At 40.4% G+C, this 18,754-nt stretch overlaps 1 protein-coding gene across 2 annotated transcripts in view; it reads left to right on the forward strand.

Annotated features, from left to right (window-relative positions):
• The first annotated feature begins 989 nt into the window (after window positions 1-989).
• Window positions 990-18,754, forward strand: part of KITLG (KIT ligand) — a 53,762-nt gene continuing 35,997 nt past the window's right edge. For both annotated transcript variants that reach the window (XM_063154927.1, XM_063154928.1), the window contains exon 1: window positions 990-1,142. In XM_063154927.1, the coding sequence (XP_063010997.1) occupies window positions 1,128-1,142 (15 nt within the window). In that variant the 5' untranslated portion in view covers window positions 990-1,127. The remainder of the gene's footprint in view (window positions 1,143-18,754) is intronic.

The raw sequence follows: 18,754 nt of genomic DNA on the forward strand, positions 1-18,754 counted from the left end.
AGTAAGTCAAAGTCGCTTTTCCACACCCAACACTAATGCATTATTTACACGGGATGCAAATTGTAACAGCATGTAAAAAGACCCGCAGGATCACCTTTGAAGAAGCGTTAGGAGGCACTGCTCAACAATTTTTTCTGTGTCTGGAGCAGGTACAGGAGTTTCTAAGCTCCAGCTGAAATGCTTATCCCAGTGCTTAACTTGCATTCACCGAGTATGGGAAAGCAGCCCTGGAATGGCAATGACAAGCCCAGGGCTGCCACCTCGGCCGTGCGCGCCGCTGCGGCGGCTGCTGCGCCGGGAGCACCGGGCACCGTTCGGGAGCGCCGCCAGCCTCCGAGCCCGCTGCCCTCCCCGCCGCGGCCCGGGCCGGCGGGTTCAGCCGGGGGGCACCCCCCTTTTCCCCAGCGTGGCCGGGGGACCCAACCCAAGGACTGGGCTCGGCGCCCGCAGCCTGGCCGACCTCGAACGCCGCGGCGGCGTGCGGCTTCCCTGCACGCTGCCAGAGCCCCCTCGGGCAGGGCCGGCGACCCCCGCCCCGCTCCCTGCGGGGGGATCGGCTGGGATCGCCCGTCCGGGCACGGCGGACGCCCCGGCACCGGCCGGGAGGAGCCCGCTGCGCCCAGCCCCGGGGCCGGCACCCGGCGCCCCCCGCCCCGCATGCCCACACCCCCTGCGCATCCCCGCCCGCCCGCGGCCCCGCTCCCCTCCGGCGCTGGCGAGGGGCAGGCTCGGCTTGTTCCTGCCTCCAACTTGCCCCGAGTTAACTCGGGTTTCCCCCGCCCCGCAGGGTCTGCCTGGGCTCCCGGTCCTCCGGGAGGGCGGGAGGGAGGGGAAAGGCGTGTCCTGCCTGTGCTGCCGCCGCCGCCGCGGTTGGAGGCAGATCGGAGATATAAAAGACCTGGCCGGGGGCCGGCGGTGGCTTCAGTGAGCGCGGACGCTCAGGCCGTGGGGAGGGGGCGCAGCGGGGCGCGCGGAGCGGCGGCGGGACGGGCGGAGGCAGCGCGGGGCTCGCCGTGGGCAACCCCAATGCGTGGACTATCGGCTGCTGCATTATGCTGGAGCTACAGTTCCGCTGAAGGGAGTTTGCACACGGCCGGCTGGGCTGGACTGCAGCGCTGCCGTTCCTTATGAAGAAGGCACAAGTGAGTGCGGCCGGGCGGCGGCGGGGTACCCACCTGCCCGCGGGCGGGGCTGCCCCGCGGCTCCCGGCGGAGCGGGACCGGCACCGGGGCCGGGGCTGGGGCCGCGGGCGCGGAGGGGGCGCGGGCCGGGGCAGCCGCCGGCGGGCAGTGCGCGTCCGCGGGGGCGGCGGCTCCCGGGCTGTCCGAGAGGCGGGCGGGGGGGACCCGCCGGCGGTGGGAGCCGCTGCCGCCGGGGAACGGGCTGGGGGAGCGAGGTGAGGGGGAGAAAAAATAATATCGCCCGGTCTTGCTCTCGGCGTTCCGCAGCCCGTGGAAAAGTTGCAGCAAACGGCCGGACCAGCGGCCGAGCCTCGGGAGATCTCGGAAGGCACTGGGGAAAATTGCCGTAGTAAATCAGTTGTCTGTGTTTCCCTGACGAGTGCGAGAACATGAAATAATGGGGGGCAGCAGTGCAGTGTCTGCGGTTCCCGGTGTCGCGGGCGGGTGCTGTGGGAACCCCGGCGTTTCGCCCTTCGCCCTCCCGCATCCCGCCGGGAAGTGCCGCTCAGTGCCGCTGCGGGGGCCCTTGCCAGTATCTCTGCAGGTTCTGTAGAGATTTCAGTCACTGCGCTGTGCGTTTTTTAGAAGGAAGCAAGGGACAGACATGAGTGGAAAATTGTAGCAAGAAGTGGCTCAAGGAAACTCTAACGGGAGAAAGTTAAAGGCTGGACTTTGCAAGGTGCCGATGCCCTCTTCCCGGGCAGACCCCAGCGAGAGCCAGGACTGCTCCGGGAGAGAACAATGCATGGACACGCACACCGCTGCCTCTGCGCTGGGGGCTTTTCCCTCCTCCTACATTGCTGCGTTAGAAGCGAGATACTTTTTGCCTTCGTCTGTTTCTTGGCAATTGCTGGGTCACCTACACACCGGTGAAGACACTTCAGAAGTCGCTGGAAAAGAGATAAAACATATTTTAAAAAAAGATCTTAGCAAAGTATTTTGGGTAGTTAAATAATTTTTCAAGAGATGAGAGGAATTAGAGATACTCACATTCTGAAATATTTAAATCTCACCTGACCGAAGCACTGGAGAATGTACCCATGTTAAAGGACTTAAAACTTGGAGACTTAGTTTTTATGATTCTGATGTACACTGGGGTTTTATCTTAAGTTATCAGGTCTGAATTTTAGCAATGTGTATCCATTGCTGTTATTCACATTAGATTACTATAGATACCTTGAACAAAGATGTTTCAGATCCTGTATACACAATTATTTAAATGTACTGAATAGATTATTAATTGTGAAGGGTCTCTTAAAGTATGAGAGTCATGTTTATGTGTTTACGAATGAGGATTTATGAGTGGAAGCAGTGAAGCATTTTATTACATTTGAACTGTAAACTTATAAAAGTCAACAGACTACTTTTGCAAATTCAGAGCAAAGCAGGAACAATCCATCTCTCCCAGTAAACTGGGAAAGACAGACAGTCTTGGCATTCAGGACCATTTGGCTTGACTCAGGGGCTCACAAGCTGCAGCCTGTGGAGCAGCTTCTTGTCATGGTGGTGAAGCATCTGTCAGCCTTCAAGCAGTTATGCTTCCTGCTTTTTGGAGGCACTGACAGACTCCTAGTTCTCCAAGGGGTTGTTTCCTACATTTGAAGGAGTAGCAAACAAATGTGATACCAAACCATTCATCATTCCAAGGGGATCAGAGCAGGACATACTTCAAGAAGACTTGCCATCAATACCATGAAGACCCTGCGCAAAGAGAGCGAGCAAGTGAAGGGGGTACAAGGAAGAGAGCTTTAGCCCATGAGGGCACTTGACACATTATAAAGTACATCTTAATCTATATGCTCTCTGTGGCTACTTCAGTCACTGTCTAGACTGGTAACTGTCATAATGGAAAGAACAAGATCAGAAAACTGGGAAAAAGGTTAATATTTCTTACAATAAAATATTCTGCAATAGACATAGTACAGAAAGCAAGAACCACACACTTGCTGAGCCTTGCAAACACTTGGTTATGCCTGGATATTGTTTAAAATAAATCAGGGATTTTGATCTTTGAGGTGATGTTGCACAGTGATAATATATAAGTAGTGCAGCTGAAGGAGTAGCTGAGTCATACATCAGCACAACGAAAGTGCTGAAAGAAGAGTCCTGTTGAGCACTAGACTCAATGTGAGCAAGTTGGTCCGTTTGTTTAAATCAGTCTTAACCTGAGAAACCACAGGAACTGCAGGAGCACATTCCCCAACAGTGTCAGTCCTAGAAGTGATGTTTATGAAACTCCGTGCTTTGATGGACACATAACCCCCCTGTTTTAAACATACCAACACCTGGATTTTTCTTTATAAGTCATGATTTCCTTAAAGAAGTGATTAAGCATTTAGGGTTCAGTCATACAAATCCTTTTTCAATGAGGCTATTTCCATGAATTAATCTTATTGAAGGATTACTTGGATGAGAGGATTTGTAGGCTTAAGTACTTAGTAATTAAAACTATTATCAGAAGTGAGTTTATGTCCTTTTGCATGCTAATATGACAACAAATAAAATGTCACTGATGTCTGGACAGCCTTTTACAATTTGAATAAAACAGGGTTAGTGATGCCAGTGTGATATGATCTTGCAAAAACATGTAGCAGTTTTCTGATTAGCTTGCTCTTTGTGTGATTTGAAGACAACCTAAATAGGATTAAGTTACTAAGAAATATGTTGCAAAGAGGGGTCACCTGTAGGGTAGCTCTGAAGGCTGATAAGGTATCACAGATACATGGTTCAGGCACTTGATCTCCTGCAGTAAGTTAGATGCACATCCTCTTAGAAACCTCAGTATTGAAAGTGTCTTAGATTTCAGCAGAGCTTTCTGCCTCTGATCGTGTGCATTATTGTTGGCAGTTAAATTACCATCTTAGGTTGTCCTGTCTGTATGTTTGGGTCACTAAAGTGGAAGCCTCTGTAGAAATTATTGTGGATCCGTACCTGGAAAAAGAGTTAGTACTTAAATTGGCACTTCTAGTCTCCTGTCAGCAGGCTAAATCAGAAATGCAAATCAGATATCTGATACCTTGGTGTGAGCTTGATTTTAGGTGAAATAGTGACTTCTGATCATCAGTCTTTCTTGCTCATTCTGCAAAAAAATGAACACTAGGAACTGGAAGATATTTGGAGCTCATGGCAGGTATAGATCTGCTGCTCATTAAATAGGAAAAGAGAATTTGCTGTAGCCAGAAAGATGCTGTGCAATTCATATTAGGCAATGGACTAAGGTCTCTGTTCCCTTGGTTTTGACTCTGTTCAAGGGAATCCAGTTTGCAAGTACTGCAGCTGGAAAGAACATCCTGGAATGAAGAGTGGTATGGAGAATAAACAGCAGATGACCTTGAATGATTCAGGGGTGGAGGAGCATTTTGTAAGGACTGTTTAGTGATATTTTTATTGATTTCTTTTCTTCAACTGCTTTTATTATGCACCTGCAAGTTCTTATCTCTGTGAACTATTCAGCACGTGGCTTTGTCGTTTAAAGTGAGGCCAGTAACCCAGTCTTCTCCTGACCCAGTTTTGCCATTGCACTGAAATCTGTTTTTTCCCTTTATGCGCTGCATGTCAGTCCTTCAGGTACGGCTCTGCAAGCTGACAGTGCCATTCTCCAAGTTTTGTTATGCGATTTAATGGTATGCTGGCTCATGCAATCACCATATTGTACGAAAGTTAAGAGTTGGCAAGATGCAGCCCTTGGCTTCGGATGGGCAATGCTCAGTATGCGGCATGTAAACACAACACCCATTTATTAGAAGCAAAGGAAGGAAAAATCTCCCTACGCAATTCCATTTGAGTGTTGTGGGAGCTGACATGAAAACGAAAGTGCTTGTTCTCGCCCTGGTCTTTGGTGTGCCAAACCTGAGATTAGTCAGCCTTTTAAACACACTGTAAAACCGCTTGTTTTTTGTTGGTTGTGTTTTTCTCCATGTGTTTGTGGGAAAAGGAGATGGATGAATGTAAGGTGAGTGGCAAGCAGTAGCACTTCTCTTTTAATTGTGTTGTTTGGCCCATGTTTGTATTGCCAACCCAGTCATATGTAAACCTGCAAAACTGACTTTTCGTAAATATTACCGATGCTGAAATAACTGGCTGCAGGGGGCACATCAAACACAGGCTTCTTTGCTGGATGGTTTTACTAATTGACAAATGTAAATAGTATCAGACATCTATTAGTATGTGAATGAAAGTATGAGAAAACAAAAATGGTGTTAAGTATTTTATTTTATTAAAGCTGGTAGCATGTACAGTATCAGAGGTCATTGATAGTATGATAATGAAGACATTAATTCTACTGTATGTCTGAATAAAGGCCAGTTTAGGAGGTCAGATTTATGAACACTTTGGATCATATTAGTGTAGAAAATAATTGTCATCTGATTTCCTACACTTATCTAATAACCTCTGGGTGAATGATTGGTTGCTGTTTCTGTTTAAACCAGGTTTAAATTATATAAGGTAGATGAATACAGTAATGATTTTAAATCTCATTAGGAATTTTCTGCTCTATATGTGTTTTTCCATTATTGTTGCTGTGTGGAGCAGAGCTAATTTTTTGTGCCAGGTGGAAATAGCATCAGGTGTAGCATCAGCAAGATACCACTGCAGGTATTGCCTGAAGAAGTCCCTTATGGTTCTCACTGCTGTGCAGCCATACTGTGGAGCACACTGTTTTGCAAAGTGGGGAGGTAAATGCTGATCTTCGAGCTATTTCATCACCACTTGAAGCAACAGTAAAAGTGAGACCATGTGCTGCAGGCTTGGGGGACTGAGTGCAAGCTCCTTTATTGCAGGGCCAATAGCTAACTGCTGCTCCACGGTGGTCAGTGCTCCTGGAAGGATCTCTCAAGCCTTTCACTTACCTCCCAGCTCTAAACTTTCATTGCTGCTAAAGAACACTTGGTTATTTTTGTTTTTCTTCACTTTTGCTGCAAAACCTACTCAATGGAGAAAATTGAGTTTAGGACCCTCAAGATCATATTTAGCCCAAGCCACAAGAGCCACCCTTTCTCCCACCTGCATGACAGTCATTCACATGTACTTGTTAATGTTCCAGCGAAGAACTTCTAGGAGTCCAGCTGGCTATTTCAGTCTTCTTCTACCTTCACTGGCTTCTCACTGGTTTTAGGCAGCAGAGCTGGGAAGTCAGAGAGAGGTGTTGTGTCCTGGCAGCCTTGGAGCTGGGCCAGGCGGTGGGCTACATTCTTCAGCTTAGACTGATGCTCTGCAAAGTATGCAGGTTTAGTCTGGGCTGTCACAAAAGGAAGCATGCATGGTCTACAGCAATTAACTCTGAGTTTGTGAACAACTTTGATTCAATCCAGACTGAAAAGCTAATCTAGAAAAATTTACGTGAGCATACGCACTAGAGTGAGACAGACACACATTCACATATTTTCTTGGGTAGCATCCTAAGTCTCTGGGAAGCTTCTGACTATCTAGTTTATCTTGTTGAAGCTGTTCTGTTGAAGGTTTATTTGTTCAATCTTGAGGGTGGCTTACACATGAGCTAAGAATGTGAGGGAGACTGTATTTCAGACCTCAACACCTAATTCACAGATTGTGAATCATGCCACCCTCGAACCTCCATTCAGAAAGATTTAAGCATTTTCAAGTCAGAGTCTGAAAATGTCAGTCTGTCTGTCATATCTGTTCTTGTAGCTTGGCCAATCCCACGTGACTGAACCTGGCTTCAGTCACCTTAAATGTCTTAGTGATGATAATCCCTTACCCAGTGTCTTATTTAGCAGGCCTTCTGCCTTTCATTTGTTCTGCTGCCATCAGCTCCAGGAACATCAGTTCACTGACAGTTAAAACCAAGAATAAATTTAGTCCAATTAGCTCTGTCATCTATTCTTTAGATATACTTTGAGAAGTTTTTAGAAGCACCATAAATACAGCTTTAGAGATATGTGAAGTGTATGCAGTGTACTTACTGTGGACCTGTATTCTGCATTTGCTATGGCTGGAATCTCTGTAGTTGATGTAGTCAGGATGACTTGTACTGATGACCTTCCAGTGTCTTTCCTCCTAAATGAATCACACTGTTTTGTAACTTTTCTCATGAGCTTATGCTTGCTTCGTAGCAGCAGACCAAGGTATGTCTTCCTTTTATGTTTGCAGCATGATACATCATTACTGGATAGATTCTTTGGTCTGTTTAGTAACACATGACCTCTTAATTACTTTTGGAAAAAAGTTATTCTGGCAGTATAAGTCAGACTGTAAAACCAAGTTGTGCATGTCCTGGCAATCTATCTCTGTTTAAAACACAAAATGAACTCTGTGCAAAGCATACAGCAGCTCTTTTTGTAAGACTTGTTCCAGGACAAAAGAATGAACTTGATGATGTGTATATAACACATTCTGAAAATGTGGTGTAATACACAGATATAAAAATTTCATTTAAAAGAAATTAATATATTTAAACTTTAAATATTATATTAGTGTACAATACTGATATAAAATACTATATAATGTTTGATGTTATAAAGTGCCTGTAATGTGGAGGGTTTAAAGTGTGTAGGAAAATTTCTTCCACCATTTCATGTTGGTCCAAAAAAATTCCTGTCTCTTTAGAGAGATTTCATAATTGTGTAAAATGGGAGTATGATACCAAGGTGCTGGCTTTTGTGGTCTAACTGAAGTAAGACACTAAGGAGTCAGGCATGATACATTTAAATTAATAATATGCTGTATATATGCAAAATAATTCACTAAATGAAAAGAAGTGCTTAGAAATTTAGGGAGGTTGAAATTTAAACATGCTAATAGTCTATTGTAAAAAAGTCCTAAGCTCCAACCCTCTAATTTCCACCCTTCATTTGCTCATTATTAAGTGAACTCAGCAAAATTTGTCTTCTGCATTAAATAGCAAGCAGACAATATTATGCATTATGTCTTTAAGCTGATACAGATCTGAATGTCAGTTCTTCCTGAGATTTGTTTTTCTTTTACTACTTTGAAGCATGCAGGAATAGGAGCATTAGTCAGCCAAATGAATTTAGGAAGCTTGTATAACAGTGCTTGGCACCCTCTTTCGTTTGGATTAAAAAACATGTTCCTGAATAAACAGAGCTTTTTGGTGGTTATTTTAAAAAGGAGGGAAAAAATGTATCTCCACTATTCATATTTGGTGTCTTTTTCAAGTTACTGTGCTTCAGCAATGTGTGCATTGCATTTCTGTTCTAACAGCAAAAACTACCAGTGCTGTATTTGACACCATTTTAAATGATTCTGATGGATGTTGCTTTATTTTCTAGGAAAGGCAAACCTTTCTTATAAACTATAAATTTCATTACTGTCACTGAAGGTGCTTTGATCTTCTGTTTTATAATCCCTGACAAAGAATGTGCCCTAGGTTGGCCATGCACTATCTAAAACTTCTGGCCATAACTGTAGTCTGTTCCAAACTGTTTAGATGTATTTATTCAGTGTTTGTTCCATTAATAGTGGAATACTAGCCAGTGTTTCAGGCTGCTAAAATCAATGAAAAACTTGCTATTTTTAAAAATTGACTCCAATCTCAAGTCGGATGGTGTTCATAGTATTCCATCCATTTTCTTCTGGATTTTTTTTCTTATCCTCATAGCTCAAGGCCACATCTGAAAATGTCAGCAAGTTTTTCACCTCTTCCCCTCAAGACAGAAAATACCTTCATTTCTTTGTGCAGCTTTCCCACCATCTACTGTGTTTAAGTTGGTGTCCTCACCTCTGCCAACACAACTTCTGCTCTTCCAGTATCCACAGTACTGAAGGTGTGTCTATCAGCATCTTGTTTGCTCACATACGCCTTAAGCTTCATCTCCAGTGTATGTTCTCTATATTTTTTCTGGCATTTTTATTTCCCATTACCTTTTGGAGCCCACTTCAAATATTAGTCCTCTGAATAACCTGTTGTCACTGTATTTTGTATCATCTGTGGAAACAAAGTCTCTTTGGACAGGATTAGAATGAATCCATTGTTCCGTGGAATATATTGGTTTTTTTGTTTTACAATTCTTACAAGCTATTATTACAATTAGGAAGAGTCCTCTGAAATACTGCTCTGCCATTTCTAGAAGTGACAATACTTTTTTTTCTCTGTAAAGTCAGTAGTTTTCTTAATACATTAAGAAATTCTTGCTTTTTTTTGTTTGTTTGGTTTTTCTTTTAATGGTCAGATACGTATTGAGACCAAAGGAAATCCTTTTAGAAGTATTTGGTATTGCCTTCCCCTGTGTGTCTCAGCTCTGTTACCTAAGCAAGTGAGAAATACCTAATTTGCTGCTTTCATTTTACTTTTAAAAAGTTCTGGACTAATAAGTTCTTTAAATAATTGAAGTGAATTTCTATCTTCTCATTCAGTGCATAAAAAAAAAATAAAAATCTCTTCTCATATGCAGGTTTTAGAGATCAGCTAAACATTTGCCAGTAATGGTCAGATTCTCTACAGTACTGTTGGTCATTTCCCACTGTAACAGAATGTTGTTGACATTTGCAAATGGCCTGAGACATATGTGAAGTTAATCTCCTTTTAGCCTACTAAAATCTGGTTCATTTCTATTGAAACAAGTCAATTCCATCCAAGAACACTATTTCAGTTACTGTTGAATTAGTACCTGTTCAAAGTGCTATTTGTCAAACAATCATGTTCTTTTTGCATTTATTCACTATGAAGGAGTCGTCTTCTTAACATACATACTCCATTACTTATTTCAAAGTAAATGGTTCAATTCCTGTAAAACTGGGAAGATTTTTTTCTCCTGTAAGAATTGACAAGTGTCACTCAAGTAAGCTTGCTAAAAATTATCGATTATGAGAATGCATAACTAGTCACTGGAATTTTAGAGTGCAGACATTGAAAAGTAAATGCTCTGAAGATATTTACACTAATCTTCTCAAAAATGGGTTATATTTTCAGTGAGATTAATTATGGAAGCCAAAGAAATTTCATAATAGACTAGGCAAATTAATGTGTCTTCTTTAATAAGAATGATCCTAGGAAGCATTTGAGAACTAGGTGTAAAAAGAATCCAAGAAACCACATTATATTGTGTCAATATTTGTATGAGTTTTCTATCAGCACATCTGTAACAAAGATGCTATTGAACCTCTACCAGAATAATTTCACTACTGACACTTGCCATTCTTTCTAATTCATATGAATACTTTTGAGCAAATGTAAAGCTCTGTATCACACTACACATGATTTACAATTCCATTTTTAATGAGTAAAAGTAAAGGTAAAAGAACTGTTTTTTCAAAGTATTGTGTTTTGTTGTATTGTTGCAGATGCTGTGAGAATAGCTAATATTTAATCTCAGTTATTTAACTAAATTCATAATACTGTGTTACTGGTGTAAGAGTCATATTACTGGTGTAAGAGTCATTGTATCTAATAGGCATTTATATTTCTTCAAAATTGTACAGACTTGGGGAGCTTTTTTTCTCAGATTTTTTTCTGTCCAGTTATGTGTGTGTTTCCATAGTGTAAGCTGAATGATTTAACTTCTTTTTGGAATGCTTACCCCACAATTTCTGTGTTTTTTTTTTTTTTTTTTTTTTAAGGAAAGCCACAAGGAGAGCTTCAGGTTTAAGATTAGATATTTACAGTTCTCTCTAGTTAGCATAACCCCAACAAAAACATCAAGATACCATGTGAATGACATTCATATTAATTCTGTAGTCACAATTCTGTGATGATGAAGGTAGCTGGGATTTATGCTGTGTCTCTTAACTGTAAGCTGAGAGCACTTGCATGTTGGTATATATCATAGTAATGTGCCTGTTCTTCCTGGACACATAGCAGAATTGTGGGGAAACACTGAAATACGAGAAACACTTTGATGGAGTTTCTTGTTGTTAGTCTATACAAATCCCAAACAAAATCAAAAACAAACAAGAAAACAATAACAACAAAAAATAAAAACAACAAAAAACCCCACCAAACAAACAAAAAAAAACTCTAAACCCACCCACAAACCACCAGAATATTAAAAATACAGTTTGTGTGAACAGATGTAAAGATAAGGGCAGGATATAAATTGTTAGTTGGGTTAATTTTAAGGTAATGACGAAGTGATTATAACTTCATAGATTTGGTGAACATGGTGGTTTTTAATTTTCTTGAATATATAGTACCTCTTAACACATTAACTCTTAATTCTTGTCTGTCGAATTAATGAATATGTCCAGAGTTGAGAAGAATTTTTCTTACCAGCTTGCCTCTATTGTTGTATTGCTAGCAGCTCTTGCTGTATTTAATTTGCTTGGTAGAAGGCAGATGGGAACTCTGTATTAATAGTGTTCAATGAAAGGAATAGAAAAGCCCAGTTCCTGTAAAAGAAATGCATTCAATGCATGAAATATATTTGTGTTTCAAAATGGATGAACAAGGAGGAAAAATGGAAATTACTTATTTAGATTCTTAAAAAATAAAGACCTAATAAAAAACTTAAGTAGCCCCACAGTGTATCCCTCTTATCTTAACAGTTTAAGGGGAAAAAAATTAATTAGGACAGAAAGCAAAGTGTAGGAACAAGTCATTAATTTGTAACATGGCAAAAACCTAAAAGGTAATGTTCTCTAATTGTCAGTAACCTCATATAGTTCAATCTTGTAATAGGGTTCACAGATTGATGACAACATGTGCAAGCTACATAAATTACTCAGGTTAATTGAAACTAAAAGAGATTCTGAGGAACTTTGTAAAGGTTTAGAGGAGATGGGAGAACAGATGGCGTGATGGCAAGTGGAGTTTGTTGTGTTGGAGAGCAAGGGGGATGCATTTTGGAAGGAATGTTTTGAACTAATTGTAACTGAATTAATAAAGGCCATTTCAATTACTTCTGAAAGGTACTTCCAAGCTCTTATTTATGTTCTTGTAGCAATGCTTGGTCAGGAAAATGAATGAAAAATCCCTATATTGTGCCCATAATAGAACAAATCAGACAGCATATTGGGATGCAGTAGGAGCAGAAAGAGAAATTCGAAAGTGGAGTGCTTTTATGATAGTGTTCATCAGCCATCCCAAAAAAAGTTCTGGTTTTTCCCATTGAAAAAAAGAGCATAACAGAAATAGGGATCTTAAAATAGGCAAAAGCATTATAAGGGAGCAATTTGCATATGATGAGAGACTGAAAGTTGATTGCAAGAAACTACTGAATGATATGCAGAATGTAGTAGAGAGAATGATTGATGGACATTACTGTTCCTTTCTTGGTATAAGAATAAATAAATATTTAAGAGAAGAGGCTAAAACTGGCAATGCCGCCTTAACACAAAATTACCACTCTGGAAAGGTTTTTGACACTAGATATAATATGGCTTGAAATGCAGCTTGATATATGTTAGAACAAGCCCAAGAGGTCACATCCAGAAAGGGGTAGTCCTAGTCTTCTCATCCTTGCACATCTCATCTCCTCCTCCACTCATTCCTCAGGGATTACTTTTTGTCTCTCAGCTGAATTGGCTAGTCACTGGCTGAATTTACTGGCTTGCTTAGGGGTCGGGTGAATGTCAGGGGGAGGGAAGCTGCAGAGAAGGAGCCCTCAGCTCTCAGCAGCAGGGAGCTGTTAGATGGCTTCAGACCATCTCATTAGCCTCCTTGACTGAAGAAAAAGGGATTATACACTTAAGTAAGTAAAACGCCATGGTTATTTCAGTTTACACTCTGTGCATGAAATGTTTCTCATCTTGTAATTCATGCAACTCAGAAGAAATTTTTATATAGGCAGTGCATTCTGTAAATCTGAATTACCAGGTTTCTTCAGTTTTCCGTGGGCACCAGACTAATCATGTACTGATCTGACACTTCTTATTTTTCAAATCTTCATTGCCTTAATTGTACAAGTCAGGTTTGGCCTAATTATAAACTCAGTTTCATACACAACCATCTGCCAAAATTACCATCTGTAACAATTCAGCCTTTAGCTTAGAGGAAAGGAAAACACTTTTAAGATATATTGTAGCTGAACTTCAATTACATGGGAAAGTAATGACAGCTGAGATGTTTATACTGAAAGATTGTTCTTTTACCATGTGACTATCAATGGTGAGAAGTCAAAATTTTAAACTTGTTGCACAGCTCTAGCCATTGGAAACCAGTGGAGTTTCCGTGCACCATCCCCGAAATGTACTCTTGTACAGCACTTCCGTGTTAGCAGGAAAAAACACTTTAAAAATGTGTCCACTGTTAGAGGTGCATAGGAATTAAAAGTATGCTTGAGTTTCTGATGCAGTAATGTACTTGCTGGATTTTTGTGTTAAAGGAAGCATTTTGATCAGTCTCACCCCATTTTTGCTACCTTAAACTTATGTTTTCCTGGAAAAATGTTACACATGTGTTGAAATTCTTAAAATGGCCATTCTGACAATCTGCTTTCTTAAAAAAAACCAGCAACATATGCCTCAGGAAATAATTTCAGACAGAATTTATAGAATTAACAATGGCATGATGCATTTTAGTACATCTTGAAAAAGGAATTTACGCTTGTTTTCTACTGTAAAAATATGCAGTTAGAATAATAATAACAACTTTTTTTCATGTGCCAATATTTTTGGCATATGAAAATGCTTTTGGTTTAGATCAAAAACCTGAAAAAAATATAGTTGACTTTTCTTACTAATATACTAATGTAATTACTTTAAGACAAGGCATAATGTGTTTGTAATTCCAGCTTGCTGAGGTAAATGGCTTATTGGCTGCCCAGTGCTTACGTTGTCTTGCAAGCATACTTAAATGTTTTGAAGATTAGTTTTTAATTTGATGTGTCTCTTACCTGATTTGTCTGCAGTCTCACAGGCTTCAAGACATTTGAGAATAATCTCATACATTTGTCTATTGCTTTGGATAAATATTCTTTTGACAAAAAACCATAGATCCATTATTAATGTACTTATATTCCAATAACAGTGTAAATGTAATGTATCCTTTTACAGATCATTACCTTAAAGCTAAATTATTCACTTTGGTTTTATATATGTATAGGAAGATACGCAATTCAAATTATGTAGGAAATAAAATGCTGTCTGACATATGAGGGAACTGAGTTGAAATCAGGCTCTGGAAAAAGTTATGGCATTTTGTGAGGCTTTTTTCCCTGGTAGAAAGTGTTTTAAACCTGATTTTGTCTTACTCTGTGTTATTTGGAAACAGCTAAGATAAACTTGTATGAATCTCACAGGCATTTCTTGGAGCACTACTAGTATGTGCAGCTCAGTTTCTCAGGTAAACTGATAAGAAGTACGTACTCAAGGTCTAATGAAACTTCAGAAATGTATAGTTTTAGGGGAAGTGGAAGCCTAGCAGTGTTTTTATGATCAGCTCAATGAAACTTTGATTATTAACAAATATGGAATCATGGGCTCCAAGTTTTTGAATGGTAAGGTTCAAACTTACACATTTCCCAGGGAAATACCTTGACAGACATTATGCTGGCTAATGGTCAGTTAACTAGTGTACCAAGAAATGCTCTGTACAAAGAACAGAATTTTTGCTGGGACAAAGATGTTCAACATGTTGAAAGTCCTCAGGGGTTTTCTTGTATCTCTTGATGAAGGAAGATGAAAATTTAACACCAAGGACAGGAGATGCAGGTTTCATTTTTCACTTTTTTGGTTTTTTAGTATGCTGACTCTTAAGCGGCTTGCCTGTAAATACTTTTAATCTTTTCCCCTACCAAAGTATTTACCAAAACCTTTGGCAGTTTTTGTAAAAATTGACTATGGATAATTGCTAAAATGTCCATGGGGCGGTTTATGGGAGCAGAAGCTGACCTCATTGCCTAACAACATGTTTTGTTTGAAACAGACAGAACATAATGTGGAAAGGATTATGTATTTTATTTAAATCTCAAACTGTTTCTGGCAAACAAGCTCTATTTTGTTGAATTTTCCTCATTCATTCTCTTATGGCACAGTGTACAAGGTGCTTGAAAAACATAGCATTTAATCTGTAAAATCATGTTTCTAAATCATGAATGACACATCATTAATAGACATTATGTGGGATAAAGTAAATTTTGTGATGAAAAATAGTGAGAAGGAGCAGAAACGCAGGCTTCACTATGGAAGACCATTACCTTGCCCCATTTCTGCAGCTGAGTTGTGTAATGGCACTCCCTCATGCTACTGGAGATCAATATGTTCAAAATACTTTTCATCCTTTATACATGCCCCAAGGTAATGATTTAGGTTTAAAATAATGTTTATAAAAGCATCTTTTGAATTCTGAAAGGATAAATAACGGTTTTTATTACTTATGTCTAAAATTTTAGGTGTCACTATTGATGATAGAAGGAAACCTAAAATATCTGTTATTTATTTCCCAAGAGATCCAAGATTTAACACAGCTGTAGAGCAGAATGACCTTCTTTCATTGGTGTTGTAGTTAGTGTTGAAACTTTCACCACAGGCCTGGCGAACTGATTGGTTCATTGTTTTATTTTTTTAAATCTCTTTGTCCTGATTTGAGCGGGGATGGAGGCAATTTTCTTCCTAATAGCTGGTATAGTGTTGTGTTTTGGATTTAGCATGAGAATAATGCTGATGACATGCTGAGATTTTTAGTTGTTAAGTAGAGCTTGCCCGAAGTCAAAGACTTCTCAGCTTGTCATGCCCTGCCAGTGAGAAGGCTGGAGGGGCACAGAATCTGGAGGGGACGTGGCCAGGGCAGGTGACCCAAACTGGCCAGAGGGATATTCCATGGCCTGTGGCATCATGCTCACCATGCACATGGGGGAGAGCTGGCTGGGGGCCACTGCTGCTTGGGAACTGGCAGCTCAGCAGGCGGGGAGCTTGAATCGTGCATCACTAGTTTTGTATATCACTATTGTTTTGTTACTATTGTTACCATTCTTATTTTCTTCTTTTTATGTCCCCTTAAACTGTCTTGATCTCAGCCTATGGGTTTTCTCACTTTTATTCTTCCAGTTCTCTCCCAGATCCCACTGGGGAGGAAGACTGAATGAGCAGCTGTATAGTGCTTAGTTGCCTTCTGGGGTTAAGCCACAGATACAAAATACAAAATTACTTTCCTCACCAACATACATGTTACATCATAATTTGGAAAGTTCTCAACTGGGGCTTTTGGGGGATCAAAGTGAAAACTTTTTATTTCCTGTTTCAAACCTTTTTAAGTTGATGCAGGTGCTGCTATCTGGAATATATCCAAAGAAGCCAGCTTTTGTGAAAAGTAGATTGGGTATACTTTTTATGTCAACAGTTACTTATCAATGGGAGAAACTGCTCTGACTAATGAGGAGAGATCCCATTGAAAGGTTGCTTGACTTAGTGTTGTTTTGTTTGTCTTCACTTCAGAAGCAACCACCTGGTTGGGTGCTGCACCCATTGAGACAGTTGTAACAATAAGAGTTAGGGCAATCCTATATTTACACTTTCTGGAGAAGAGAGTCTGTGAAGCTAAGGTACTGTAGAAAGCAAATAAATAAAATTTGTAATCTGAGAAGAGGTAAGAGGGAAAATTTTGTTTATTTCCATGAGATTTTGGGGGAGTTTATGTTGCTTTTTTTTCATGAAGCAATGAAAGTCAAATGGACTTTTTTATTATGCATAGCAAAGACTCAAATGGTAGGGTTGATTTTTATAAGTACATGAAGACAACACACCGGGAAGAGGGGATTATGAATGCACAAACAAAGGAGCAGTTTTTCCATGAGAATGCATTGATATAAGCCACTGTCATTTACAAACCACTGTCACTTACACTGGACAGTACCAGGCTTTTATCATCAGAACAGAAGATCTGAGATAATTTCCCAAGATTCACTTGAGATCCTCTGTTCAGTTCTGAACACCTCACTACAAGGAAGACACTGAGGTGCTGGAGCATGTCCAGAGAAGGGCAGCAGAGCTGGTGAAGGCTCTGGAGCACAAGTCTTAAGAGAAACAGCTGAGGGAGCTGGGCAGCTGTTCTGCCTGGAGAAAAGGAAGCTCAGGAGAGTGATGAGCTCTCTACAGTGACCTGAAAAGAGTTTGTAGCCAGGTGAGAATTGTTCTCTTCTCCCAAGCAGAGCAATAGAACTAGAGGAAATGGCCTCAAGTTGTGCCATGGAGAGTTTAGATTCGACATTAGGAAAAATTTCTTCACCAAAATGGTGGCCAAGCACTGGCACAGGCTGCCCAGGGAAGTAGTTGAGTTATCAGGCCTGGAGGTATTTTAAAGATGTATAGATGTGATGCTTTGAGACATGATTTAATGGTGGCAATGCTCAGTTAACAGTTGGACTTGATCTTAGAGGTATTTTCCCACCTGAATGATTTTGTGAATATTCCCTCCAATCCCACTTCACTCTTTCTATTTCTTTTTATCCAGTTCTATTAAAAATACAAGCTATCTTATCAAAGGAGTGGGATACAAAAAAATGGAATCTGAACCCTATGTATCCCAGGGGTTACCTGAAGGCCACAGTGTCTTTGAAAACTGATACCAGCTGTGGCGTGGGGCAGATAAAGTTACTGAAGAGATTTATGCTCCAAGAATACCAATTTTGTGAATGTCTGTCAAGGAGGACTGGCTAGACCTGTCCCTGTATGTTGGAATTCAGGTTAGTAATATCATTTGCCTTGAGTAGCAGATGATGCCAAAGTCATTCTGAATGGACTGCAGAGGACCACATTTGCACATGTTGGTCATGAGACCTTCTCAGTGAGAGAGGGACTGAGGAAAGCTTCTGGGGCTGGATCCCATGATCTTTATCATGATAAAAACCATATCGTTAACACAAACTCTATTTCCCCACCTTATTCTGAGTGTTCTTGTAGACCACTAATGTAGACAGCAACTATAAAAAGTCGGGAAATGAAAAGTCTTACAATATGTAGTACAATACTGATGTGAAAAATTGTCATCCATCAGCACTGTCAAAGCTTATACTGGTGTTGGCATATCAAAGAGCTCCAAACAGTGTTCTTTAATCACAGCTAAGCTTGTAATTATAAAAATGTAATACAGTTAAGGTAGGAGCTTGAAACAGAGTCTCGACTATACTGGCATCTAGTTTCAGTCTGTGTTCACCAATTACTCTTTTGTAACGAGGTCTCATATCAAGCAGGTCAGAGAAATTAGTTCTGGATTTATATCTCTATAAAGATACAGCCTGTCAGGGATGTTATCAAAAAAATTCTGAGTCCAGAAACAGAACAGTGGCTTTCTGAGAATGTCTTTGGTTTAAAACCAAGTTGACAATTCGGTAATTTAAATTTCGAAAATCATCCCCTGCTTATATAAAAAAAGTATGAAAGGGTTCAAAAGAAAGAAAAAAAAAAAAGTGCCCAAATTCTTTTTAATTTTTATAAGTATTTTTCCCTGATGTTTACTTTCCACAGGCTTGAGCATGAACTGAAAATTCTTCAGATTAATAATTAATTAATTAATACAGTTTATTATCTAGCAAGGTTTCTGTGCATGAAAGACTAAGAATCCACTTAACATTTTTTGCTTCATACTAAGAATGATATAGGAGGACATTTTCATCATGTACATGAGTTCTGGTGTGTGCCAAGTATCAAAATAGCTGTTTTCACTTTTCTATATTATTTTATTTATTTTAATTTATTTTGCCAATGTAATAGTTCTTCCAACC

This window comes from Melospiza melodia, chromosome 4 (genome assembly GCF_035770615.1).
Source record: "Melospiza melodia melodia isolate bMelMel2 chromosome 4, bMelMel2.pri, whole genome shotgun sequence".
NCBI lineage: Eukaryota > Metazoa > Chordata > Aves > Passeriformes > Passerellidae > Melospiza > Melospiza melodia.